The sequence below is a fragment of the Saccopteryx bilineata genome, chromosome 4, assembly GCF_036850765.1.
Source record: "Saccopteryx bilineata isolate mSacBil1 chromosome 4, mSacBil1_pri_phased_curated, whole genome shotgun sequence".
Taxonomy (NCBI): domain Eukaryota; kingdom Metazoa; phylum Chordata; class Mammalia; order Chiroptera; family Emballonuridae; genus Saccopteryx; species Saccopteryx bilineata.
This window is the reverse complement of record NC_089493.1, coordinates 42,312,299-42,338,887: the sequence shown is the minus strand read 5'-3', so window position 1 is coordinate 42,338,887 and position 26,589 is coordinate 42,312,299. Positions and strand designations below refer to the sequence as shown.

Sequence of the window (26,589 nt, the reverse complement as noted above, 5' to 3'; positions counted from 1 at the left end):
ATGCAAACACATGAATGCCTACAATGTATCATGTTGCCAGGGAAGATTTAAAGTTAAAGAAAATATAATTTCCCCTGTGGGAAAAACTGGCACATTTAAAAATCAGAAGGCAAGGTATATTAGAAATATGTATGTATTATTATGTATACATATGAAGGGTGTACATACTGAACTAGGGAATGGGGGGAAAATAAACTGACAAGGGAATCTGAACAGTTTCCCAGAGACCTGGTAGAATGAGCTCTCTAATCAATGAATTTCGAAAATTTAGAAAAACTAAGGATGTGCATAATTAGTAGAAAAACTTCTGAGATGGCAATAATTGAAGCTAAGTAAAAAACCCTAATCTTTATAAAAATTTAGGTGACAGTCTGAATACATGTGATAGAGATACCTGTTTCTCCATTTGGTTCAAAGACCATCTGCACAAGAATCTTGTACAGATTGAATTCACTAGGTCTGAAGTGAGCCTCAGGAATATGCATTTTGAACAAGTAACCTAACATAAACCTTATGAATACACTAAAATTTGAGACTCACTGATTTGGACCCAGGTTATAAAAGGAGAACATAGCAACAGAAATAATTACCTAAATAGTTTCAAAAGATGAGATTTCTGGCCCTGGCCGGTTGGCTCGGTGGTAGAGCGTTGACCTTCCCGGGTTCGATTCCAGGCCAGGGCACACAAGAGAAGCGCCTATCTCCTTCTCCACCCCTCCCCCTCCTCTCTGTCTCTCTCTTCCCCTCCCACAGCCAAGGCTCCACTGGAGCAAAGTTTGCCTGGGCGCTGAGGATGGCTCTGTGGCCTCTGCCTCAGGTGCTAGAATGGCTCTGGATGCAAGAGTCACACCCCAAGATGGGCAGAGCATCGCCTCCTGGTGGGCATGCTGGTCGGGCACATGCGGGAGTCTGTCTGACTGCCTCCCCGTTTCCAGCTTCGGAAAAATTAAAAAAAAAAAGAGATTTCTCTTATAAAGCAAAATGGAGGATGAAACTGTAGTTCATGATGGGTATCTAGAAAACTTTTCCATTGACTTTTTAAAGAAATACATGTCTCAGAAATAAGAGCACATTCTAAGATGATAAAAAGGAAAGCATCTGGTAGAAACTTTATAGTAGATGGTTTCAAATATCTTATAATTTAGCACCAGCTCTCAAAATATCCAAAATGCCAGGGAGCTGATAAAGGAAGAAACTATATAAATATGGTATTCAGGGATTAAAAAAGCACATTTCATATTTTATTAACAGGCTGAAAAATAGCTCTGACTTAAGGTAGGCCCAGCCAAGTTGGTCAGAGAATTTTATAGAAATGCTTGGTTCCTCCACTGCAAAACAGCCCTAACACAAGATTCCCTTACCAGCAATATAAGGATATTCAAGTTTACATTAAAAGTTACATCCTACTGACAAATTATATTACCTAATTAGAATCTGAGTTCACAATTATCTGACAAATAAATTCATCATTTATAACTAAATATCCTACTTATTCACTGTTAGTTGCAAAAGATTCTTTAAATCAGTGGTCCCCAACCCCTGGGCTGCGGACCAAAATTGGTCCGTGGGCCATTTGGTACCGGTCCGCAGAGAAAGAATAAATAGCTTACATTATTTCCATTTTATTTATATTTAAGTCTGAACAATGTTTTATTTTTAAAAAATGACCAGATTCCCTGTTACATCCATCTAAGACTCACTCTTGACGATTGTCTTGGTCACGTGATACATTTATCCATCCCATCTTAAAGGCCAGTCCGTGAAAATATTTTCTGACATTAAACTGGTCCGTGGCCCAAAAAAAGTTGGGGACCACCGCTTTAAATCATCTTACTGCAACCATTCCCCCAAAGATATTCTATACTCATGATGTAGTCCAATTCTATGTATTCTAATTACCACTTGACCTTTCAACTGTCCCTACTGAAAATGAAATAAATGTGGCTGAATGCACTTCTTACATATTTGTAGAGGAAAGTTTACTAGAAATGACCCATCTTCCTTCACAGGCTCTGTAATAATTCATTCACAAACACGTTTGATACTGAAAACCTAAGGCAAGCCACAGTGTTGGCAAGTCATATGCTAATTATTTCTGACAACAAAGTTTCCCTTCCTGGCAACCCTCTCAAAACAAGATGCCAAATGAAGTTTCTGACAAATGTCTTCAAGTGTAGACAGGATGTGCCACCCCCCCATCTCAATATTTGGACAGCTTCCAAACTGACTTTCAGGAGAGATGCTTTAAACATGAAACTCAGGCTCATCCATTCTTTCCCCTAAATGGAAATCTGACAAAACAGGAAGTATTTGGCAGCATAGAGAAGCAAGTTTTGTGGCTTACGTATTTACTGGTAACAGACTAGTTCTTCGTGACAGTGTAATAAAATGCAGAACTTCTCATTTGAGAGAAAAACAGCAAAAATCTGCTTTGGTTACAAAGGTTCCCTTGGCAATTTAAGGTAAGACAACACAAGATACATAGAAGAATAAGAAGCAGGAAGATGGTTTTTCTTTTTGTTACGTTCTTTCATATAAAAACCCAATTCCTGTCTTGTCTACATCAAAATTCTATAAATATTGGAAGCAGTTTTATGATTGCATGTAGACAAAGATATATCAAGATTAACAAAAATTCTGATTTGGTTTGAGGGAACCTACTTAAGAAAAAAGTTTTTGTTTGTGCTTGCCATAGGATTTCAGGTAAATCTAAATACAAATAAATATGAATATAAATCCCTAAGTGGGCCTTTAGAATTAGCAGACTCAATAACACACTACCAAACATACCATAAGCCAACAAAAGAAAAAAGTAAAATTATTTCTTAATAAAACCTTCCAGCTGCCCTCTTCTGCCTATAGAAACTTCACTACAGTGAAATTAATCAACTTGTTAAACTATTATTTCAAGTATGTTTTACCAGCCAATGAAAGTATTTGCAACACTTGTTTACATAAAACAGTGAGGTAGGTAGGTCATTAAAGCTTCTGCCAGAATTTGATCCTATGCAGTAGGAATAGCAGCAACAACTTCCTTAAGTGCTAAACGTATGGAGTCAAAGTCTGATACTTCTGATTCTCAGGGGTTGTTAAACACCAGTTAAACTTTCAGAATATATAAATAATATAAGTACACTTATACCACTTCTTTTTTTTTTTTTTTTGACAGAGAAATAGACACAGGAAGAGAGAAAAATGAGAAGCATCAACTCAAGTTTTATCATTTTAGTTGACCAGATTGCTTCTCATTCGAGCCTTGACTGGGAGGGTGTGTTCTAGGCAAGCCAGTGACAACCTTGCTCAAGCTAGTGAACATGGCATCACGCCAATGATCCCACGTGCTGAAGCTGGAGACCTCGCACTCTAGCCAGCGACCTCAGAGTTTCAAACCTGGACCTCAGCGTCCCAAGTTGATGCTCTATTCATTGTGCCACCACTGGCCAAGCTGGAGTTCTTTTTTTTTTTTTTGAACCCAGTTCTTCTTTATTTCAAAGACTTCCAAGGCTTTCTCCACTGTGCTTTATATTTATAAGGGAATATAACTTCTGCTTACATAATTTTATAATAAAAACTGATGACCTTAATGACACAAAACTTTTCAAAAATATTATTAGGTTCCCCCATCCAAAAAAACTTGAACAACTGAATTCTTGCTTGTTCTATCATGATTGTTGGCATTCAAAAAGCACTGGTCATCATTTGTCCTGTGCATGTTCTTGTGATAATTTTTTCTTAATAATTACACTACCTCCTTTCTACTTTCTTAAACTGAATTTGGGAATAAGAATTGAGGTTTACATTTATGTTTTATTAAATTTAATTTGAAAGTAAGTTGTTGGGGTTTTTTTGTATTTTTCTGAAGCTAGAAACCGGGCGAGACAGACAGACTCCCGCATGCGCCCGACCAGGATCCACCTGGCACGCCCACCTGGGGGCGACGCTCTGCCCACAGGGGGCGATGCTCTGCCCCTCAGGGGCGTCGCTCTGCCGCCACCAGAGCCACTCTAGCGCCTGGGGCAGAGGCCAAGGAGCCATCCCCAGCGCCCGGGCCATCTTTGCTCCAATGGAGCCTCGGCTGCGGGAGGGGAAGAGAGAGACAGAGAGGAAGGAGAGGGGGAGGGGTGGAGAAGCAGATGGGCGCTTCTCCTATGTGCCCTGGCCGGGAATCGAACCCGGGACTTCTACACGCCAGGTCGACGCTCTACCACTGAGCCAACCGGCCAGGGCTCAAGCTGGAGTTCTTATTTGAAAACATACCATGCTGGATTGGAACTATTTAGTATTAAGAACTATAAATAATTTATAATCTAAAAGCAAACACTCAGGCAGAGTAATGTATTCCTGGTCACCACCAATGAGAGCATGCTTATGCTCACAACACAAAACATCTGACTTTCAAATAGTGTTTTCTATATAAAGACATTTATGCAATCCAACCTCTGTAATAATTCTGTGAATTTTTAAGCTGAGTACATAATTAACACTTTAGCTCTATGAATGCCTACTATGCGCCAGGTATTTTAATTTATCTCCCTATTTCCATCCATTCCCATTTCTAATCTGTGGCCCAAACCCTATCAAGTAACCAAGGATCAAATAAATGTCTTCATAACATCTATCACCCAGTTCTGATTTTCAGAGTACTTCCACTTTCATGCCTAGACACATTATGGCACTGTGATAAGTGAAATGTAATTGCAGAAGGAGATTATGGTGGATTCAACAAGTGACTGAGTCAGATGGCTTGTATATTGTTATTGGCAGCAAATGTATCAAGTCCCAGCCCAACTTTTCACAAATCTGGACCATTGGTGGTAATGAAGATTAGTGGGTAGGCATATCTATGAAAAATTAGTTACTGTCAGAAAAACAACCCCTTTGGTGGTTAGATATACTATCTTTAAAAAAAGGGACCCTGACCAAATTGCTCAGTGGATAAAGCATCATGGTGGTATACCCAGATTGCAGATTCGATCTTGGTCAGGGCCCATAAGAGGCAATCAATGGGTATACAATTAAGTGAAACAATAAGTGGAACAAGTTGATGCTCCTCTCTCTTTCAAATCAATAGAAAAATTTAAAAAGGGGGGCATTCTAATGAAAATTCTTGACCTGTGGACAGTACCCATTACGTGCTACTCCCAACATGTTCTTGAATCAGACCCAATTCCTAAAACCTCAAATGATCTCATTTTCAGTAACTGATCAGGCAAGATGTTCCGGGTATACAAACATTGACAAAGCACATTTTCCCTGGCACACATTTGTCCATTAAACATCATCTTTTAGCTTGCTATACCTTTTATAAACTTTCACCCTAAAAATGAGTGCCTACTGCCTGACCTGTGGTGGCGCAGTGAATAAAGCGTTGACCTGGAAATGCTAAGGTCGCCGGTTCAAAACCCTGGGCTTGCCTGGTCAAGGCACATATGGGAGTTGATGCTTCCAGCTCCTCCCCCCTTCTCTCTCTCTCTCTGTCTCTCCTTCTCCTCTCTAAAATGAATAAATAAAAAAAAAATTAAAAAAAAAAATGAGTGCCTACTAAGTGCCAAAGCCTGTGACAGGTTCTAAAACTACAAAGATGAAATAAGATATCCAGAGCTTGTAAGAGGAGATATGACAACTTTCATGGTGACAAAAGCAAATAGCTAAAGAGAAGTAAAAAGTTGGGAATTCGAGATGAGCTTATGGAAGGTATTGAATGGGATGCAGAGTCTAGATCAGGGGTCTCAAACTCGCGGCCCGCTGAACAATTTTGTGCGACCCGCAGACTAATCCAAGAAGTTCAAAATATTTTGGATAAAATTAAGTAAGCCTAGGGGCCTACTTGTATTTTTCATTTCTCTAGCATCCTAGCTAGATATTAGCTTAGTTAACAGCAGTTGTGATGCGAACTACAGTTTCTGGTTGTTTTGTGACACTGAGTAAACTGCATGTACGATTGTGCTTGTTGTACTGATTTTTTTTTGTTTTCAACTGCAGTGAGAAAAGTGTTGCGTAACAGTTGCCTTTTGTAGACCTAGTTCGGCCCGCCGAACGGCTGTGATCTTGCTCTGTGGCCCACATGCTGAGTTGAGTTTGAGACCCCTGGTTTAGATGCTTTATTTCTGCATATAAATAAATATAATGAATTCTTTAAAACATACTTTGAATGACAGATATTATGTAACATCATTATATACACTAACACCATCACCTATGTTTGAGTGCTTCCTAAATACTAGGCCTTATTCTAAACACTTTACATGTCTTAACTTATTTAATACTAATCCCAACCCTGTCAGGTCAGTTCTGTTATTATTCCCATTTTATAGATGGGGTACAGAAGTTAAGAATTTTTCTCTAAATCACCTTCCGACAAAAACCTTGGCCACACCTACACATTCTAAAGCTGAAAGTATCTTCTTTGCTACCCCTGAATGATTTTTAACACTATCATTCTAATTGGGGACATGGAAAAGACCTAAATCCTGTAAGTAACTCGAATGACTTAATCTTTGAAAAATAAGAGGTACCACAGAAAAGGGGTTAATGAGAGAAGCAATTAAAACATATGCATACCAGTCATTAAAAAACAAAGAACGCTGCCTGACCTGTGGTGGCGCAGTGGATAAAGCGTTGACCTGGAACACTGAGGTCACCGGTTCAAAACCCTGGGCTTGCCTGGTCAAGGCACATATGGGAGTTGATGCTTTCTGCTCCTCCCCCTTCTCTCTCTCTCTTCTCTAAAATGGAATAAATAAAAATAATTTAAAAAAAAAAGAACGTTGAAAACTAATGAATACATGTTATGTTTCTGAATGTATTAATTACCTTTTAATCAATTTATAAATAGGTCACATCTTTGCAACTCAAAGCTAGCACTATGATGTAAAATAATTTAAATAATTAGGTATAAAAAGTTTTTATACCTAATTATTTAAATGAGATAAAATCTTAATACGTATGACAAAGTAGCTCAAATTCCATAAGGTCATCTACTAACACCAATATCTTAAGTTTTATAAAAACATTAAAAAGCCAAATTAAAAAAAATAAAACTTATTTTCTAAAACAGAATTGTAACCTTTTCCTTGCTAAACAGCAGAAAATATCTTTTAAAGCCCTAGGGAAAAAAAGAGGTGGGGGGAAGGAAGACTCATGGGAAGTTAACTGGTTAAATTAAGCTCTTCCACTTGAAGAACACTCAAGTCAGTCCACTCTGTATTTTCATGGCCAGTTGTCAAAGTCCTTCCTTAAACTGAAGACTTAAATTTCATCCGTTGAAATAAGTGGTTTCCAGAAATATTAAAATAATTAACATCTTTACTTAGATTTCATATATTTAAATAACCCTGGCTACAGATTCATGTTTCACAGAATTACACCTGTTTCCTCTTTATTTTGATGTTTTGTTACATCAAAATAAAACACACAAAACTTAGTCTACTGATGAAAAGGAAAGCTATTTCACCCCACATATCTGAACAGTTAAAAGTATCCATATTTTACAAGATGTATAAAATGTTCTCTTAACACTGTTCCAGTGGTCTCTCCTGACTTTCCAAATTAGTTAATTGTATGATCTATTCCCTGCATTCTGTTTTCTTTCTTTATAATTTTTTGTTTGGGGGGGGGGGAGAGACAGGGACAAAGATGAGAAGCATCGCCTGACCTGTGGTGGCGCAGTGAATAACGCGTCGACCTGGAAATGCTAAGGTCGCCGGTTCAAAACCCTGGGCTTGCCTGGTCAAGGCACATATGGGAGTTGATGCTTCCAGCTCCTCCCGCCTTCTCTCTCTCTCCCCCCCTCTCTCTCCCCTCTTTAAAAAAATGAATAAAGAAAAAAAGGAAAAAAAAAAAAAAAAAAAGATGAGAAGCATCAATTCTTCATTGCAGCACCTTAGTTGTTCACTGATTGCTTTCTCATATGTACCTTGACTGGGGGGCTCCAGTATAACGAGTGACACCTTGCTCAAGCCAGTGACCACATATGTACTCAAGCCAGATGAGCCTGCACGCAAGCCAGTGGCCTTAGGGTTTTGAATCTGGAACCTCGCATCACAGTCCGACGCTCCAGGGGTCCCCAAACTTTTTACACAGGGGGCCAGTTCACTGTCCCTCAGACCACTGGAGGGCCGCCACATACAGTGCTCCTCTCACTGACCACCAATGAAAGAGGTGCCCCTTCCAGAAGTGTGGCAGGAGGCCGGATAAATGACCTCAGAGGGCCGCATGCGGCCCGCAGGACGGGCTGTAGTTTGGGGACGCCTGCCACTGCGCCACCACCTACCTGGTCAGGCCCTTTATCTCTATAATTAATCAGAGATCAAGTTCTGTCTACTCTTTGTTACTCACCTATTCCTTCCTCTTTCTCCAGGTCTTACTCCAGTTTCATCTCAGGCTAACACAACTGCAACAGTATCTTAACTGTCTCCCTACCTCTAATTCTGTGTCTTTTCTTCAGTCACATTGGACACTGTTTCCAAATAATTTTCCAATATATTTTGTGTACATCATACCCCTGTGTCTCTTCAGAAACACTCAATAAAAATAAAAAGGAAAGTATATGGGGAAAATATCTGCAGAAAGTTATTACTAAATAGTATTTAATAAACTCAAAAGATTTAAAAAATATCAAGACTCTAATCCATAAATGGACAGTAGTCTTCTTTTTCTTTTTTACTAATTTTAGTGAGAAAGGGGGGGGGGGGGAGAGAGAGAGACAGGAACATCGATCTGTTCCTATATATGCCCTGAACTGTGATCAAACTGGCAACTTCTGTGCTTTGGGCTGACACTCCAACCAACGGAGCTATCTGGCCAGAGCTGGACAAGTTTTGAATAGACAACTTGTCTATTACTAATAATCAGTAAGTAAAATTATGGAAAATGATCCAAACTCACTAGAGTTAACAAAAACACTACAAAGCGAAAAAAAAGAGAACACTCAATATATTTTTCATCTATTAAATTAGTAAAAATGATAATAATTATTGACTACCCAAAGCTAGCAGTTAAACTTACAGGGATAGTGACAGTATAAATTATAACTCTCCCAGAAAACAATATGGCAACATTTTGAGAGTCAAAAAATTATTCATACAATGACCTTTTAAATCAATCGTAAAAGAACAGTCCAAAAGACAATTTGTATGCAAATTGATGGTAACTGGAGCACAATATGGAAGAACTAGAAACCTAAGTATAGACAGGCAACAGAAAAATGAAGTTAAAGATAAAACAATTTGATGGAGTATTTTTGGATATTAAAAGTATTACGGGGACTGTGTAGTCATGTTGAATGTTGAAGAAAGAAAAATAAAAATTACTTTAAGACAAAAAAACATACAGGTACAAACAAGGACGAACTTTTAAAAATCTAATTTGGGGGTGGGATTAAATATGATTTATTTATTAAGTTCCATTTTGATTTGTAAAATTTGAAAATAAAGCAAAAAATTAATCTTCATTTTCTGCTCACATTCCAGCTTTCAAGGCCCTCCAGAAATTCTCAAACCTGTACAGAGGACAACCACCTCATATAAGTGTAATGTACAGCTAATTCTAGAAACACTGACAAATTGGCCTCACACAATTTTCCCAATGAAATCTCTAGCCAGTCATCTTCTCCAAAATGGTTTACTCCCTGTCCCAACCAAATAAAGCATTCCTTATATAATTATATTTTAGATCACAACCTTCCATTCCTTTAGAATGTCTTCCTTTCTTCTACTTGTACACCTCACTAACTTTGAAAAGTCCTCAACAATCACTAAATTTCTTTCTGTTCTGCATTATCAATTTGTCCTCTTAAAAGCAATTAGACTGATTGTATACTAAACTTTTTACAAATTATTCCTGTGAGCCATGACTTAAATCTTTAAAAAGTTATCTAAATTGATTGAATCTTTTTGAAATAAATATTTTTACTCACTTCCCGTGTTTGTTTTTTCTTTTAAAACAGTAAGCTCCTTGAGCACAGATCCTTGTCTTATTGGAATGCCACTAGTAACCTAGATCAGCCTGAATCCAAATCCTAAAATATGCTGTCATTCTAGTTTGAACTATATGTGAAAGAAAACCAGCATCAACGATTTCATGTAGCCATAAAATCAGCAATGACAGCTAATAGGGCAGAGGACACACAGAGATTGCAACAATTACCAATTACTCTGGTTACAAACTGTAGATATTGTAAACTTTCCAAAAAAAGTAAAAAAGCAAAACCATTAGGAATCATCAAGCAGCTCTATGCAACACAGTTCCACTTCTGTAAGAGACATTTACAGAAACAGCTGCACAGTGAAATAAATTCCATCCTTTTCCAAGAGATATACATGATAGTAACATGGCCAATCCTGATTACTAAAGAACAGTTAAGTTAAACTGCTTACCAGATACATAATTTTCAACAGATAGCAAATCCAGGTATTTAAAAGCTGGAATACCATCCTTCATTTTTTCACAAAATGAAGGTCACTCTAGAAGACAAAGACTTCTTTTAGATTTCAGTATGCTACAGCACAGATACTCAGAAGACAGACTGTTTTAAAATTTCCATTTATAAACATTTCTTCACTTCCAAACACTTTCACAAAATGAGATCTCTATTATATCAAGCATTTTACCACAGGTTAAGAAAAAAAATCATGAAAATGTTCACAGTGTTACATGATTAAGAATCCGGATATGAAATCCAAGTGAGCGGGTAAATAAATCCATAGGGATGTTCTAATTTTGCAATTACAGTCTAAAATATTATATTGGGAATCTAACTATATATAGCCTCTTTGAAACTCTTGAGCAAATAAAACATTCTGCTTTCAAAACAGCTTTTCATCAACAGAAGCATTATTAAAAATTTCTCACAATTTTGATTTTGTAAGAAACATTTAATTCATATAGGCCTGTTAAAATAGGTTACAAAAAAACAATTCTATCACAATTTTCTTTCATTCATATTTAAGAGGTGGTCTACTGACTGTTTAGTTACAGCTGCAGTTCATTAAGAGATCATAAAATCCTTTAAAGAAACCTGATAAAACAAAATCTTGAATAACTAATCTTAATAAATTCTCTAAATCCACACTACATTAGCAATTACAAATCAATTCAGTACTAAATCAAATATTTGGAACATTAAAAAAAATACTGAAGGTTAAGACAGCATCTGTGGAACATCATGAATTCTTAGAAAAGAACTACTGTTAAAGAAAACCTAAGTTAGCTTATTTGATATATTTTGTATACAAAAGTGCATATGGATTCCTAAGAAACACTGACAGGGCATCTATCATGTATCAAGCAGGCAAACATAACTGGCACTGCCTTCTGGAAGCAGTGTCTCAAACTCGGGAAGAGCCAAACAATTGCTAAGTAAATGTTATGAGAGGCATGTCAAGGGTCCTTGTGAGGGTTCAAAAGCACAGAAGAATGCACACAGGATGGAAAACCTTAGGGAAGGTTACAGGTAACATAAATGAAGCTCAACTAACTACACCATAAAAACAATTTGTTAAACTAAACTAACTGCACCATAAAAGCAACTTGATTTTAGCAACACTAAATTTCACTTCTGTGTAGCAAAATGTTTCACTACACAAATGTGTAACTACTTAGAGTAAAAACTAAATTAGTTTTAAGAAATTATTCCTATGATCCAATAAAAATTCTCAAGTTTATTTTACTATATATGACTTAAAAACTGTAATAATTCTACTTCAATAAGCCAAGACACAGGAGAGAAAATTTTAAAAATAAAGCCAAAAAAACAAACAAAATTGGAGGAAAATCATCTTTATATTGTAAAACAAAACAAATGATAAAGTAAAACCCCTTTGTATAATACATATAGTATAAACTGTAATTACTTTTTGGTGGAGGAAATACGTCCAAGAGATTATGTTCTTCTTTTTGCTTTTTAATAATTTCAAAATGCCCATTGATAGGTGTTATTTGGATAGTAACAGCTGAAAGTTGTGCAGTGGAATTAGAAGGTGATAATCCCCTGGGAAGTTCAGCAGCTTTATTTTATAGTTTCCCTGAGAGGGGAAAATCACTTCTAAATTCATTGAAATATCTTTTTTATATGCTGGATTTTTAAATTGGGAGAAAAAAAATCATAAAAATCTTCAAATTACTCTATGATAAAAATATTAAGTACTTAAAAATCCAGAAATGGGAACCACATGAATGGGAAGACAAATTCATAAGTATGTTCTAACTTTGAGGTTTTATTCTAAAACAACAAACACATCGGGTGGCTAATTGTAGAGACCCATCTGAACCCTTAAACAAACAAAACATCTTCCAACTACCATTCTTCCATTTTGCCATAATATTTATGGCTCTACTTTATTGGTCCACAAAAAATTTTTTTCAGGCAGCCTCACCAATTTTACAGATTTTTAGACATTAGAACTCACCTCAATAACACTTCCGGACACTTGTCACTGAGAGATCCTGTTAGCTTCAGACCAACTGCCAACAAAACCCAATAAATGATTAAATCGCTCAGTGTTCAAAACAGGTATTACGAGGATAATTTTAAGAAGCTATCCCTAAGTAATCTGGAGAACATTCAGTTACGAATGAAAAACTGATTCAGCTTTGAACTGTTCTGTTTTTAAGTAAATTTAGTCAACGTCCCATTTCCCTAATTATTTCATTCTGTAACACTAGCCATTTGACACTCCATTTTCATCATTTCAAATGCTTGTTTCATTAACAGAACACAAGATTTTGCTAAGAGAACAAGACTAACAGCTTCCCCGAAAAAGTCGTATCGGGAGGTCCTTTTATCTACGGTGTATCTGTCGCTGCAAAACCACTGCCGCCGTTCCCTTTCAAAAAGCAGCAGAAGCCTCGAGCAGTGCGAAACATCTGCCCATCTAAGGTCACAGTAACATCGCCTGTGCTAGAAAGTGAATGCCTCAGCATTATGAAACTCAGAGCTGAATCGCGTGAGGAGCACGCGGAAGCACCTGTCCCCCGCACCATGTGTCTAAGAACCTTAGCCTTCCCGTCTTAAGGCAGCGCCCAGAGCCAATGGCACTTGGCCGAGAATGGGACAAATTTCCGAAACACACTTCCAAAGGGAGGAAGAGCTGTTCGGGGGGCTGGGGGGCGGGGGCGGGCAGACATCAGAAAGCCTCTCAAGCTCCCCAGAAGAATTTCCAAGGACCAGCCTAGAGAAAGAGACTCCCCCTCCGCCTCTTTCTCTCGCGGCGGGAGAAGAAGCCGCGCCCCCTCTCACCCCGCCCCCCTCCACTCCCCACCCCGCAGCGGGCAGAACTCGGCCATGGCTGCGCTTTGGCCCCTTCACTTCCGGTGCCGCTAAAGCTGCGCCATCCCCCAAGCAATCGGAGAACGATAGCTTCCAACTGACCTTTTAAACAAACCTGCGACTCCTCTGACCTTCACTAGGTGCTGTCCTGGGGGGAACCGCGGACGGGTGCCGAACTAAAAAGAATCCACCGGAGAAAGACTTCGTTGTCGTCTCGCCAGAAACATGAAATGCGATAGAACTGCGGCCGCCGCTGCCCAGACAAAATGGCGCCGAGAAGCGGGTTTGGCGCATGCGTCTTGGTAAGACCCCGCCCCGCCCCCGTACAAGTCTTTGGCCGCAGCTCCCGGTTCGGTTTCCATGGGACACTCCACTGCCAATCCTCGTACGGAACTGCTCTTCCTGACCCCTCAATTTACCAATCAGTGTTCAGTCAAGCACATCCGGAGTCTTTTCTACCAATCCTTTTTCTGGAATTGCTTACTCAATACCTGATTCTCCAGTGATGTTAGACTTCGGAGACAGCCAATCATAAGTGGAAGATGTCCTACCTGCTGTTTTTCGCACCAATCAATTAAGTTTCAGAGCTACATCCAATGAGGACGGCAGGTAGCGAGCTCCAATCAGAAACTCTTCGGCGTCATGAGCAGCCAATAGTAGTTCGTGTAGAAGCGAGTCTGCTCAACAGCTTGTTATTTGGTGGATTGTGGCAGTAAATTGGGCGAGTGGGGAACCGGGCGCAGGAACTGCTGCCGCGGCCGGGAGTGGTGCTGCCCCGCCGGGGGCCCACAGGGGTCAGTGGGGCGGAAGACTCGGGAGCTGACAGCGCGCACTTCACCGCAGTTGGTAGGTGGGGAGGAGGGAAGTGGGGGATACTGAATGGACCAAGTCGCTTAGCAGCTGCTGCTGCTGCCCGGGGTCCCGCTGCAGTTGGAAGCTTTGGAGGTGAGGTAGGGGATGCTAGGCAAGCGGTGCGGCGAGCGCAGGGGAGGGCAAGTCGTGCAGCAGCGATAGCAAGTGCGGGAACCGCCACCGCAGCCGCCTCATCGGCCGCTTCCCCGGGAAAATGGCTGTGGGGCTGGCCGCGCCGCTAAGTTTGCTTCCGCACCGTGAAGAGCGGGCTGCTTCGGGGAGCCGGCCCCAACTCCGCGGTGCGCCCTCCCCGGCGGAGGCCGAAGCAGGACCGGAGGGGTTTGGGGCAGGTACCTCTCCGGGCTGTACAAAAAAGTTGAGGCGGGCGCAGGGAGGAGGCGGCGGCTGCCGCTGCGCGGCTCCCCTCCCCTCCCACACACTGTCCGGCCACCTCCCTCCTCTCCGCCCCCCGGCCCCCTCCCCCTTCGCGGGGCTCCCCTCGCCCTCGCGCCTCCCGCGGAAGGCCTCGGCCCCTGCCCCTTCGGGTGAAGAAGCGCTTTTTCTTCCTGACATGGTGCAGAGCGGAGGAAGGAGAGCAATGGCGCCGTGACACTCCGCTGCCGCCACCGCGGGCCCGGGGCGGGCCGAGGGGGCCGAGCGCTGGAGGCGGGGCGCGGGCCGAAGTCGGGGTATCCGGAGGGCAGCCGGGCGAAGGCTGGGCGACCGCGCCTATCGGGGACTAGGGGAAGCCCGAACGGCGCCCTGTCCTTTTCCAGAGCGATCGGTCCTGAGGATCCGAGTTGAGCATTCCGGGTCAAAGTGGCGAGCGAGGCGGGGACGCGGTGGGCCGCTGGCGAGGTCCGGGGCGGAACGGGCGCCGGCGGGGTTCTGGCTGCCTCCCCAGCTCCTGTGTCCCAGTTACCCTCCGAGGGGATCTTCCTATCCCATTGCTGGTGAGGGTTCTGCGCCTCTCCGCTGGCGTTTGTTTACTTTCTTTCCCTAGGTCGTTTCCTCGTGTAGACTGATTCTGGCTTCTCTTTCTCCTCCCCTTGGTTCTAGCGACGGAGAACCTAGCTGATTGAGCTGGAACCCCATAGGTCACCAGTAAAAATGAAGGTAAGTGGAGTCAGCTCTGCTCTGAACCTCGTGCCCTGGACGCTGCCTGTCGTGAGGCTAGTGCTGTGGAATGTTTTTTGTTTCTTGGTTGTTGTTGTTTTGGGGTTTTTTGCTACTCAGAATTGATTCCTATATTAAGCAGCGCTTTCTGAAAAGGACGTGTTGAATGGGTGAGAAATGATCATTGTGTCTAAGTGCGGTCATTTCGGCCCCTCTCTGAAGCAGTTAGTTTAGAAAGGCTATAGCAGCCTTTCTATTGTTGTCCATTGGGCTAGTATTTTTAAACACTTCCTGTGTTGGCAGCAACCTTTGCAGAAGTAAAGCTTTTGTCCTGCTTTTGGTTCTTTGGGGGGTTTTTTGGAAATTTTTTTTCTTCCCCATTGCCAGTGTGATTTTTCTAAAGGAAAGAATATGTGGATTGTGTAAGGGAGCGATCGCTTTTTTTGCTGGGGATCAAGTGAAATTCTCTGGCCAAAATTTTTTGTATTCTGTGGCTAAAATAAAATAAGTCGTTATAATAAGTATCTTTATACACATAGCCAATCTAAAAATATGTATATACTTCCGAACACAACTAATACTGCAAACATATGTAATGTTCAAAGGTAAAGGAAGGTGTAACAGTCTGTACTGTTGTAGCATTGAATGTTTTAGGTCCGATATTTACTTGCTAATAGTATTCTTCAAATTGCATTATCTGTAGATACACTAACTTTAAAAGGTACTTAATTCCTTAGTCATTTACAGTTTCAATGTATGAAGTTCTGAAATACAGCATTTCCCCAAATTTACTCTTGCTTTCTTATCTCCTTGAAGTGACACATAATAACCTTTAATGTTACTTTGCAAAACTTACTGGAAAATGAAAGTCATTTTCTACTTAAAGTGTATCTCTTAAGGGTACATTGTAATTTCTGCACTTGGCAATATTGAATCAAACTTGTATGAGCACAGTTACCTTTTGAAAAAAAAGGTAAAATGACAGCTTGAGATAGCAATCAAGATTAAAATGAATTGTAGTATGAAATTTCTCATGAAAATCTTTCAATGTATCTTGTGGCTGTTGGCTAAAAGTAGACATTTCTTAGTAAAGCTTTATGCACACAACATGCACACACGTACATAACACACACATGCACATATATATAGTAGATATATACCAAAAAGTAAATTGGTATGTCTATACGTCTTGAGTCATTAGTGCATATCTCTGCATTCATCAGACTTAAACTTTTAAAGTACAGCTTTTAGACATTTTTTTCTAATAATGCTTTCCTTATTAAAAGAATTGATTTTTTTCCCTCTGAACAATTCTACCATATCCCAAAAGATGTTGCCTTTATTTAGCTCTATTAATAAATATTTAATTATGTGTTGTTGTTGTTGTTTTTGTTCATTTTGATAGCATTCTGTTAATTTGAAAATAAAGTTTTCCGGATGCCATAATTGAATAACTTAAAGTGTTATGAGACATTTAATATACATATATTTTTCCTGTTTTGTTTTTTTTTATAATTTCTTAAGTTGTAGAATTACTGAAATATCTTATATCTGGAGGGAAAAAATTATTGTATTTTTCTACTGATACTTACCTGTTATAATTTAAAATGTTTTATGTTTATGAAATAAAGAACTATTAATAAAGTGTTTGCTTCAGGGCACTTTTCAAATATTAGTGATATTAATAAACAAATACTATTCCCGTTTTTGTTAATTTAAACACAGAACCTTATGAGACCTGAGGTTGGAGTGGGGAAAAGTAGTAGTGAAATTCACATTTTCCGTTCCTTTCCTCAGGCGGCAGATGAGCCTGCCTACCTGACAGTGGGAACTGATGTAAGTGCCAAGTACCGAGGTGCCTTCTGTGAGGCAAAAATTAAGACTGTGAAACGGCTGGTAAAAGTTAAGGTAATTTTCTTTCTTTTTATGCAAGAGCTTTATTAATTTTGTATTGAAAAGTGTTTGGGATGAGGGGAGACTGCAAATCAACATTTTATTTATTGAATTATTATTTCTCTTACTGAATCCATTACTATGTGAAAGCACTGTTATATAAAACTATAGGGAAAGCACATTGAGACTTGAGAAATAACTCAAAATGAGAAATTATTTCAAATGCTTCCGTGCAAATACTATGTTCATGATATTTCCTATCATGTGGAGCATGCCTATTTGTGGTATCATGATTACTTAGGCTATAATCTGTTTTCTCCTTTTTTGTAATGTTCACGTTGAGACAAGTTCAAGTGATTAGGAAAAATAATACAGTGGGAACTATGTTTTCAAGACATCATTAAAAATGATTTAGAAATTTTATTTTTAAGATGCTTTTATGACCAGAAAATAGTTAACACATTATTCTTGTACAATATTTAAAATATAGAAATGTACCAAGGGATTAATGCCCACTGCTTACCTCTCAGAAATACTACTGTTAACACTTTTTTTTGTTTCCTTACAGTAATTCTCTTATATAAATGTTTTTAATAATCTTAGTTATAGTTCATTAATTCAGTAAACATTTATTAAGTGCCTGTAATATGCATTGATATTTGCTAACTGCTGGGCCTATAGCGAGAAAGGAGAACTCGAGCCTTCAAGGAGCGCACAGTTAATGGGAGAGACAATAAACATAAATATAAGACAATATAATAAGTATTATAATAGAAGTAACCACAGGATGCTAAGGAAACATAAATTAAAGACGTTGTTACATTATTACCATAAATGTATTATATTCAAAGTAACTAATTATTATACAAAATTTTTTTCAGGTGCTCTTAAAACAGGACAATACTACACAATTGGTACAAGATGACCAAGTAAAGGGTCCTTTAAGAGTATGTATATTATACAGTTTAAAATATGAAATAATAATAAAGTCATACAATAACTTATTGAATTTTATTTTTAGATACAATTTAAAAATTTCATAAGAATATTAGAGAACAAAAATACAAATGTGATTTTATATAGTTAGTATGAATTATATTACAATGGCTATGTCCTTAAGAGTGTTAAATATCTTACAGAAGGATATCTTAATATATGTAAACAGGAGTTTTGTGTAATATAAGAACCAAAAAAATCATACAACACAGTGTATATACATCATATATGATTGCTTACTAAGTAATACCTGTATGCTAATGTCATAAATCTGAATCTTCTGTTCTATTTAACTTACCAGGTAAACTATGTTGACTTCGTAATTTAATTTAATGAATACTTATATTATGTTTTCCATTCATTTTTGGCCATTTGTTTATGTAATTTTGTTATGTCTCAGTACCAGTTTGGTTAATATTTGATACACAAAGGTCTAGAAACTAAAAGAAGGTCAACTGGTCTATTTCTTTCTAAAAGTTCCCTTAAATACAAATGCTGAATCCAGTATATCTATGAAGGAAAATGAAGCTATTTTTGCTTTGTTGTATGGTTTTTCAGTTTTTATATTCCACAACTTTCTTGAAGACAATGTGTTATAGTAAAAAAGCATTGAATTAAGACCTGAGTGACTGGGTTCTCATCCTGTACTCTGCATATCATCTCCTCTTGGAGCCACAATTTTCAATGTGTAAAATAGGTGTATTTAATAGCTTCCTTATGCCAAAAGGGTGCTCAAATTGCATGATAATTGTATAAGCACTATAAATGATAAAGATCTAAGCCAATGTGAGGTAGAATTATCCTAAATATTATTTTTTCATACACAAGTGATCGTGATTTGGTTTGTTTAAATTTGGTAATGAAATTTTGATTTTGTGTTTTAGGTTGGAGCTATTGTTGAAACAAGGACATCTGATGGATCCTTTCAGGAAGCTATTATCAGCAAGTTGACAGATGCTAGTTGGTATACTGTGGGTAAGTAGTTAAGTAATAATTTAATCCATAGGATTTGATTTGGGAGTTGCATATACTTCTATTTTGTAAATGCACTGAATTGTTATGTTAGCAGAGAAATATGTATTCTTTTCTGTCAGTTTACTTAATACAGTTGCCTGAAATTGTATTGGCAACCTGCTACTCACAGAAATAATGATCTCTTATAGAACTTGGGCATTTGTGGCTAAAAGTACATTTCATTTAGGAATGTACTTTTTAGGTTACCTTGATATTTCTTTTCAAGAAAGTTAAATTATATTGTTATTGCTGTTTTATAAATAAAGTCAATACTACTTAGTATGGTAAATAATCAGACTTTTTAACTTTTTCTGTAATTACAGTTGAGATTGCATTGTTGTAACTTTTTATTGTATTGCTGCCTGTTTTGTATAAAGGTAGAATATTATCATACATACTGTAGAATTTACAAACTAAAATAATTCCAACAAGAGTAGATTCTAGCCTAGGTAAAACATAGCTTAATTTTTGAAATGTGATACAGTGAGAGCTCTCTTACTAACACCTTTCAAGAAAAATATAAGCGTGCTTGCTTCAGCAGCAAATATACTAAAATTGGAATGATACAGAGATTAGTATGGCCCTGAGCAAGGATGACATACAAAAAAAAGAGAGAGAGAATATGCTAGTAATGTGAATGCACTCTTAACATTTCATTCATACATAACTTTATACTGGCTTTATTTTATTTTTTTTTTTTTTAATTTTTATTTATTTATTCATTTTTTAGAGAGGAAAGGGAGAGACAGAGAGAGAGAGAGAGAGAGGAGAGAAGAGAGAAGGGGGGAGGAGCTGGAAGCATCAACTCCCATATGTGCCTTGACCAGGCAAGCCCAGGGTTTCGAACCGGCGACCTCAGCATTTCTAGGTCGAGGCTTTATCCACTGCACCACCACAGGTCAGGCCTATACTGGCTTTAAACAACTTTACTGTAGTGAGTGGCAACAAGTGCCATAATACAAGTAAATTAAAACCTAAATGTAGTTCTTAAATAGTTGCTATCATTATGTTGATAACAATATTAGCAATTAACATTTTTAACTTTTCTCTCAGTACTTTGAATTCTGCAAATAATACCCAATCCTTGGTTTTACACAGAACCTCTATAGCATTGTTTGGTTTTTAACATTATGTCTTGGTATAAATAGTATAATGATAGTGTTGTGGTTTCCTTATAGAATTAGCTCTTAGGCTTTTATTTTCCTTGACTTGGTGCTTTGGTTAAAAATTGTATTTCCTGTGTTTTTTTTTTTTACCTCCTGTGGCATGTATTAGAACTAGGGGCTATTTACTGTACATAAATACTATTTTCGTTCCATTTTTATTTTTGGACCTTGTAGAAGATGGTGTTGGTTCACAATGGTCTATGATTCTGAACTACAAAATTTAAGGAAGCTTTGTTATGCCTATTGGTAGTTGTAGGAGATTTTAAAACTAAGCTAATAAGGCAGTGGTAAAAATAACAGAAGTTGACATGTACAGAATCATGGGAAATTATATGATGCATGTTCAAATATAAATATTTCATTCTGTTCGGTACCCTGTATCGAGGTTGCATTCACAGTACTTGTGTACATTTTATGAATTATAATGCTCACGCTTCTGCAGAAGCAGTACTTTTCAGGTTATTACATTCTTGATTTCTGGACCCCAGAATAATCCTTCAATTATGAATAGCAATCTCTATCCTTTACATGAAAGGCATTTTAGCATTACCAAAAAAGAATTGCTACTGAGCTTTCTCTGTGGTGATTTTCTATGATGGATAATTATAGATGAAATTGTATAATTCTTGTTCTCAAAGAGCTTAGAATTGTAATTGCATATAATTCATGTATCACAGTCATTAGTGTACATAAGAATCACTTGGTGCTTGTTTAAAAAAATGAGATTTGAGAACCCCAAATCTCTCCAATTTAGTAGATCTGGAGGTGGCAACCCAAGAATCTTTATTTATATGCACAATGACTGAATCTAATGTGGCTGGTACACCCTTAGAAAAACAAACCACACTTGGAGAAACAGAAACTTATTCGGGAGAAATTTTATATTTAAGATTTTTGCATCTGTGTAATGAGAGAGAATGACCAAAATTTTCAGGCTTTAAGAGGCACTGTTCGCTTAAGTATACTCAATATAGAGCTCTGCTATGAAGAATGTTTACGTATTGAAGGATGTAGACCACATAAAGAATGATTTGAGTATAACAAGCTTAAGAGATGGCAAAATCTCTTACAGGTCATGAACTTTCAATATTTTTCTTTAATTGAGTACCTACTACCTATTGGATTTAATTGCTCTTTTCTGAAATATTTCTTGATTTCTAGGTCATAGGTAAGTGTTGCATAGGTAGAAACAGAAAATTATACAAAGTATGAATGTTCTTCATGACTTTTTTTTAAAGAGATCTTGGAATTATGTCAGATGATTAAAAAAGAAATAAAGGAGGATACCTTACTGCTGGTTTGGCTCAAATAGGAGTTATAATCATTGGTGATCAAAAGTTAGCAATGAGGCCCTGGCCTGTTGGCTCAGTGGAGAGAGTGTTGGCCTGATGTTCAGATGTCCTGAGTTCAAACCCTAGTCAGGGCACACATGAGAAGTGACCATCTGCTTCTCTTCACCCCTCTTTATCCCTTCTCTCTCTCTTCCTCTCTCACAGCCAGTGGCTCAGTTGGTCCAAGCATGGGTGTCAAGTGCTTAGGATAGCTCGGTTGATTCAAGCATCAGCCCCAGATGAGGGTTGCTGGATAAATCCAGCTAGGGCACAAACAAGAGTCTGTCTCACTATCTTTCCTCCTCTCACTTAAAAAAAAAGTTAGGTATTAATTTGTCCTGAATAACCAATTTTGAAATAGGTTATAGATCTACCATAACTTTTTTATTTTATTTTATTTTTATTTTTAGCAAGAGAGGGAGAGACAGTTCAGGAGAGAGAGATGAGAAGCATCAACTCATAGTTGTGTCACTTAGTTTATTGATTTATTCTCATATGTGCCTTGACAGGAGTGGGGATAGTGGGCTCAAGCTGAACCAGTGACCTTGGACTCAAGCCAGCGACCTTTGGGCTCCAGCCAGTGACCATGGTATTATTTCCATGATCCCACGCTCTAATGATCCTGTGATCCAAGCTGGCGACTTTGGGGTTTGGAACCTGGGACCTTAGTGTGCCAGGTTGATGCCCTGTCCACTCATTGTACCACCATTGGTCAGGCTACTATCATTCAATTTTTAAAAAGTTAATAATACCTTGCCCACTGATGTTGCATAATAAATAACTCTAGCTGAAGGATATTTTTGTTTCTTGATCCTTGGAAATATTTCCTCTTTCTATCATAAAACACTGCTTCCTAGCATAGTTTGTTCATTTGGCAGTTCTTTTACTTGCATTCAAGATAACAAATCTGTAATGTATGGAAGTGTGTTATCTGTCTAGTTGTTCAAAGGTATCAAAATTTGTAATAGAATTCATATCTATACTTAAATGTTGCCATTAACTCCTAGTAAACACAACTATCAATAAGACAATTCTAAAACTATTCTTTTTAATATTTTTACCTTTTTGGAAAATGAAAATAACACATTGAATATGAAAAATGAGGAAAATGTAAATGAAAAAATTGCCATTAAATTTAGTAATTTATACATAAAATGTGTGTAGCTATTATATATGAAGTTTAACACTAAAATCTATTTTACTGTGTGTGTGTGTGTACTTTTTTTTAGAGTCAGAGAGAGGGATAGACAGGGACAGACAGACAGGAACAGAGAGATGAGAAGCATCAATCATTAGTTTTCATTGCACATTATGACACCTTAGTTGTTCATTGATTGCTTTCTCATATGTGCCTTGACCGTGGGCCTTCAGCAGACCAAGTAACACCCTGCTCAAGCCAGCAACCTAGGGTCCAAGCTGGTGAGCTTTTGCTCAAACCAGATGAGCCCGCACTCAAGCTGGCGATCTCAGGGTCTCGAACCTGGGTCCTCGGCATCCCAGTCTGACACTCTATCCACTACGCCACCGCCTGGTCAGGCTTACCATATGTATATTTTTGTGACATTATTTTTAAGATTCTTAATTTTTTCATGTCCTATTGTTACTGTTTTGCACATCAGTTGTATCAGATCTCATGATATTTCTGGTTTAGATTAAACTGGTGAATGGACTGACATATTTTTGGAATGTACTGCAGGATTATAAGGTTTTTAATTTAGTTAAAGCCTGTTCTAACAAATGTTGTTATAACTAAAGTCAACCACAAAATGGTTTCAAAATTAGGTGTTTATTTCATTGACTAGAAAATCATTAAGAAAAAAAGCACTAAACAACAAAGAAATATGTTCAGTCCTGTGACTTGTTTTAACCCATTGTTTAAATGGCCTTCCATAAGACTTAGCATTCCCCTATTCTGTTAATATAATTAGACATTTGAATGTTAACTTCTTAAGTTTCTAGGTTCTTGAAGTTTTTGACCCTAGCTGTTAAGGGATTTACGTAGTTCTCACAGATGATTTTTTGAGGAACAGGACTATTGATTTTACCTAGGGAAGTTTTGTTGTGTTTGGTTTTTTTTTTTTTTTTTTACAGAGACAGAGAGTCAGAGAGAGGGATAGATAGGGACAAACAGGAACAGAGAGAGATGAGAAGCATCAATCATCAGTTTTTCGTTGTGCATTGCGACACCTTAGTAGTTCATTGATTGCTTTCTCATATGTGCCTTGACTGCGGGCCTTCAGCAGACCGAGTAACCCCTTGCTCGAGCCAGCGACCTTGGGTCCAAGCTGGTGAGCTTTGCTCAAACCAGATGAGCCCGCGCTCACGCTGCTAACCTCGTGGTTTTGAACCTTGGTCCTCCACATCCTAGTCCAACACTCTATCTACTGCACCACCGCCTGGGCAGGCTAAATTTTAAAGTTTTTACATCGTCATGTGAAATATCTGTTCATCATATCTACGACATACAGATATAATAATATTTATTTTTACAGTGTCAGAATTCTTGACTTCCTACCATGTTTACTTTATGCCTTTGCTTCATCCCCCTTTATCTAAATTGTAGCTCATTGATTAACCTTCTGATTCTCAACTTCTTTATCTATAAAAGGAAGATAGTGATTCCTGTCTTGCAGAGGCTGCTGTGAGGATAAGGACATGGTAGAATTTTAATAAGTGATAGTCAATTATATAGTGGATAAAGTTAATTTACTTCTATTATCTCACTATCCTCCAGCATCTAACAGTGTTATGAGAACAGCAAATTTTTTGTATTTAGTAATTAGATTAGATCCTGCTTGCTTTTGTTTCTTTGAATTCTAACAGTTTAGGGTTGGGTATTATGTATTTGTTCGGATTGGCATCATTTTGCCTAGTATGATTGTTAATCGAGAGTCTTACCTTTATCATTTTTCTCAAAGTAAGTTTTAGTATTTATATATAATACAATAACAGATACTACCTTTGTTATATCTGTTCTGTTGCTCAGTGGATAATCTGTTTAAGAGCCATTTTTTGCAGTTATAAGAAATTTCAAAGAATTACTAAATTCTAGTAGTCTTACTGTTTTTCTCTTGGCATGCTGTAATATACATCTTTAACTAAAAGAAGCTAAATTTACTTTATGCAACAGTTAATTTCACTTTTATCAAAATGCCGGAGTAATTTTTTGATGCCTACAAATTTGTGGGTTTTTAATGATTCTTGGAAGTTATAGAGAGAACTTCTTATAGATGGGACTTGATGGTTTTGCTAATCAGAGATGTCATGATTAATAGGTCCATTATGTGATTGAGTTTTCTATTTGTCTTTCAGAAAGTCTTATGAAGTTACATGGCTTTACAGACTTGTTTAAAGTACTCAAATACACACATTTGTATAGTTTTATGAATTAAAGTCTTACACTATTTCTCTTTATTCACTTGAAGTGGAAAGGGTTCCTATGTAAAAGTGAAACTTTCCTGTAGCTACTTCAGATCTTTCAATAAAGTAGTAAATTGAGTAATTAAAAAAATGTTGTTTGTGCCACAATCCTCTTTTAAGAGTTTTCTTTGGTTATTACATTATTTTTACTTCTGGTAAAATCTGGTGAGTGAAATCAATTTTTTCCTTCAAAAATCTGATTTATTTTTAAATGATTATTTTAAAAGACAAGAACTAATTATATTAAATTGTTGATTTTTTTTTTTTTTTTTTTTTTTTTTTTACAGAGACAGGGAGTGAGTCAGAGAGAGGGATAGACAGGGACAGACAGACAGGAATGGAGAGAGATGAGAAACATCAATCATTAGTTTTCCATTGCACGTTGCAACACCTTAGTTGTTCATTGATTGCTTTCTCATATGTGCCTTGACCGTGGGCCTTCAGCAGACCAAGTAACCCCTTGCTGGAGCCAGTGACCTTGGTTGGGTTCAAGCTGGTGGGCTTTTGCTCAAACCAGATGAGCCTGCGCTCAAGCTCGTGACCTCGGAGTATCGAACCTGGATCCTCTGCATCCCAGTCTGACGCTCTATCCACTGCGCCACTGCCTGGTCAGGCAATTGTTGAAATTTCTTATCAAAACATTTTGATTTGGGCCACCATTGATAAATGATAAAAAACTGGAGAAGATTTTGTTGAATAAATTTGGTATTATTAATTGGTCTTACATTTTCTTCCTCACACCTCCACTTAAATGTGTGTCTGACTTAAGTATGTGTATGTCACTATCTTTGGTATTCTAGACATTAAGGAAAATTGGAACCTTAAGATTTTATTTTTTAAAAACATTTTATTTTTTGGTGTGCTTATAGACGTTAGCACTAATGTGAAGAAATATTTTAAGTTTGATATGATAATTTTGTATTTTGAACTTTGTAAACTGGTTTATTAGATTTGACACCATATGAGTCATAATTTTGGTACAAATGTTTGTTGCACTGTTAATCAAGTATAGATTAGTGATATATTTGATGAAGGGTGTTTTATCCTGTCATTGTGTCTGTCTGCAGGTGGCCATTAATTTATGCATGATTGACAATATATAAAATAGCTGTTGTGTGGGATAATTCTGGTTCTTTGAGTATGTTCTTTAGGAGACTTTAATTGTCTCTACATTGTCTCCTGCATGTAGGAGAATCTAAGCTTGATATCTATTCTAAGGAAAAAAAACTGAGGTAGATAAATATTAAAGAATTTTAGTGCTCTTATGATTTGAAGACAAAGTGCTAATAAAACAACCCTTTTTTTTAATTTAATAACTTTTTTTTAATTATTTATTTATTTATTCATTTTAGAAAGGAGAGGGAGAGAGAGAGAGAGAGAGAAAGGGGGGAGGAGCAGGAAGCATCAACTCCCATATGTGCCTTGACCAGGCAAGCCCAGGGTTTTGAACCGGCGACCTCAGCATTTCCAGGTCGACGCTTTACCCACTGCGCCACCACAGGTCAGGCAAAACAACCCTTTTAAAAAATGAAAA

General features: G+C 37.8%; 1 protein-coding gene, 1 long non-coding RNA gene and 1 pseudogene across 5 annotated transcripts in view; 2 read left to right on the top strand and 1 right to left on the bottom strand.

Moving 5' to 3' along the window:
* Positions 1-6,599: 6,599 nt before the first annotated feature.
* On the bottom strand, positions 6,600-13,513 carry LOC136334190 (uncharacterized). Of its 2 annotated transcripts, none has more exons than XR_010731126.1 (4): positions 13,370-13,513; positions 12,408-12,462; positions 10,377-10,463; positions 6,600-6,725 (listed from the first exon to the last, which is right to left on the bottom strand). It is a non-coding gene; the product is annotated as an uncharacterized lncRNA (long non-coding RNA). The 2 variants fall into 2 exon arrangements; XR_010731127.1 differs by lacking the exon at positions 6,600-6,725 and adding an exon at positions 9,373-9,499.
* A 431-nt stretch (positions 13,514-13,944) lies between these two features.
* ARID4A (AT-rich interaction domain 4A) overlaps positions 13,945-26,589 on the top strand; it is a 66,573-nt gene continuing 53,928 nt past the window's right edge. For 2 of the 3 annotated variants that reach the window (XM_066273698.1, XM_066273696.1), the window contains exons 1-5: positions 13,945-14,113; positions 15,179-15,235; positions 17,033-17,143; positions 18,010-18,075; positions 19,009-19,099. In XM_066273698.1, the coding sequence (XP_066129795.1) occupies positions 15,230-15,235; positions 17,033-17,143; positions 18,010-18,075; positions 19,009-19,099 (274 nt within the window). In that variant the 5' untranslated portion in view covers positions 13,945-14,113; positions 15,179-15,229. Of the gene's footprint in view, positions 14,114-14,636; positions 15,073-15,178; positions 15,236-17,032; positions 17,144-18,009; positions 18,076-19,008; positions 19,100-26,589 lie in introns of those variants that run through there. The other variant, XM_066273697.1, reaches the window with a different exon arrangement.
* Positions 19,668-19,766, top strand: LOC136337002 (U6 spliceosomal RNA; annotated as a pseudogene).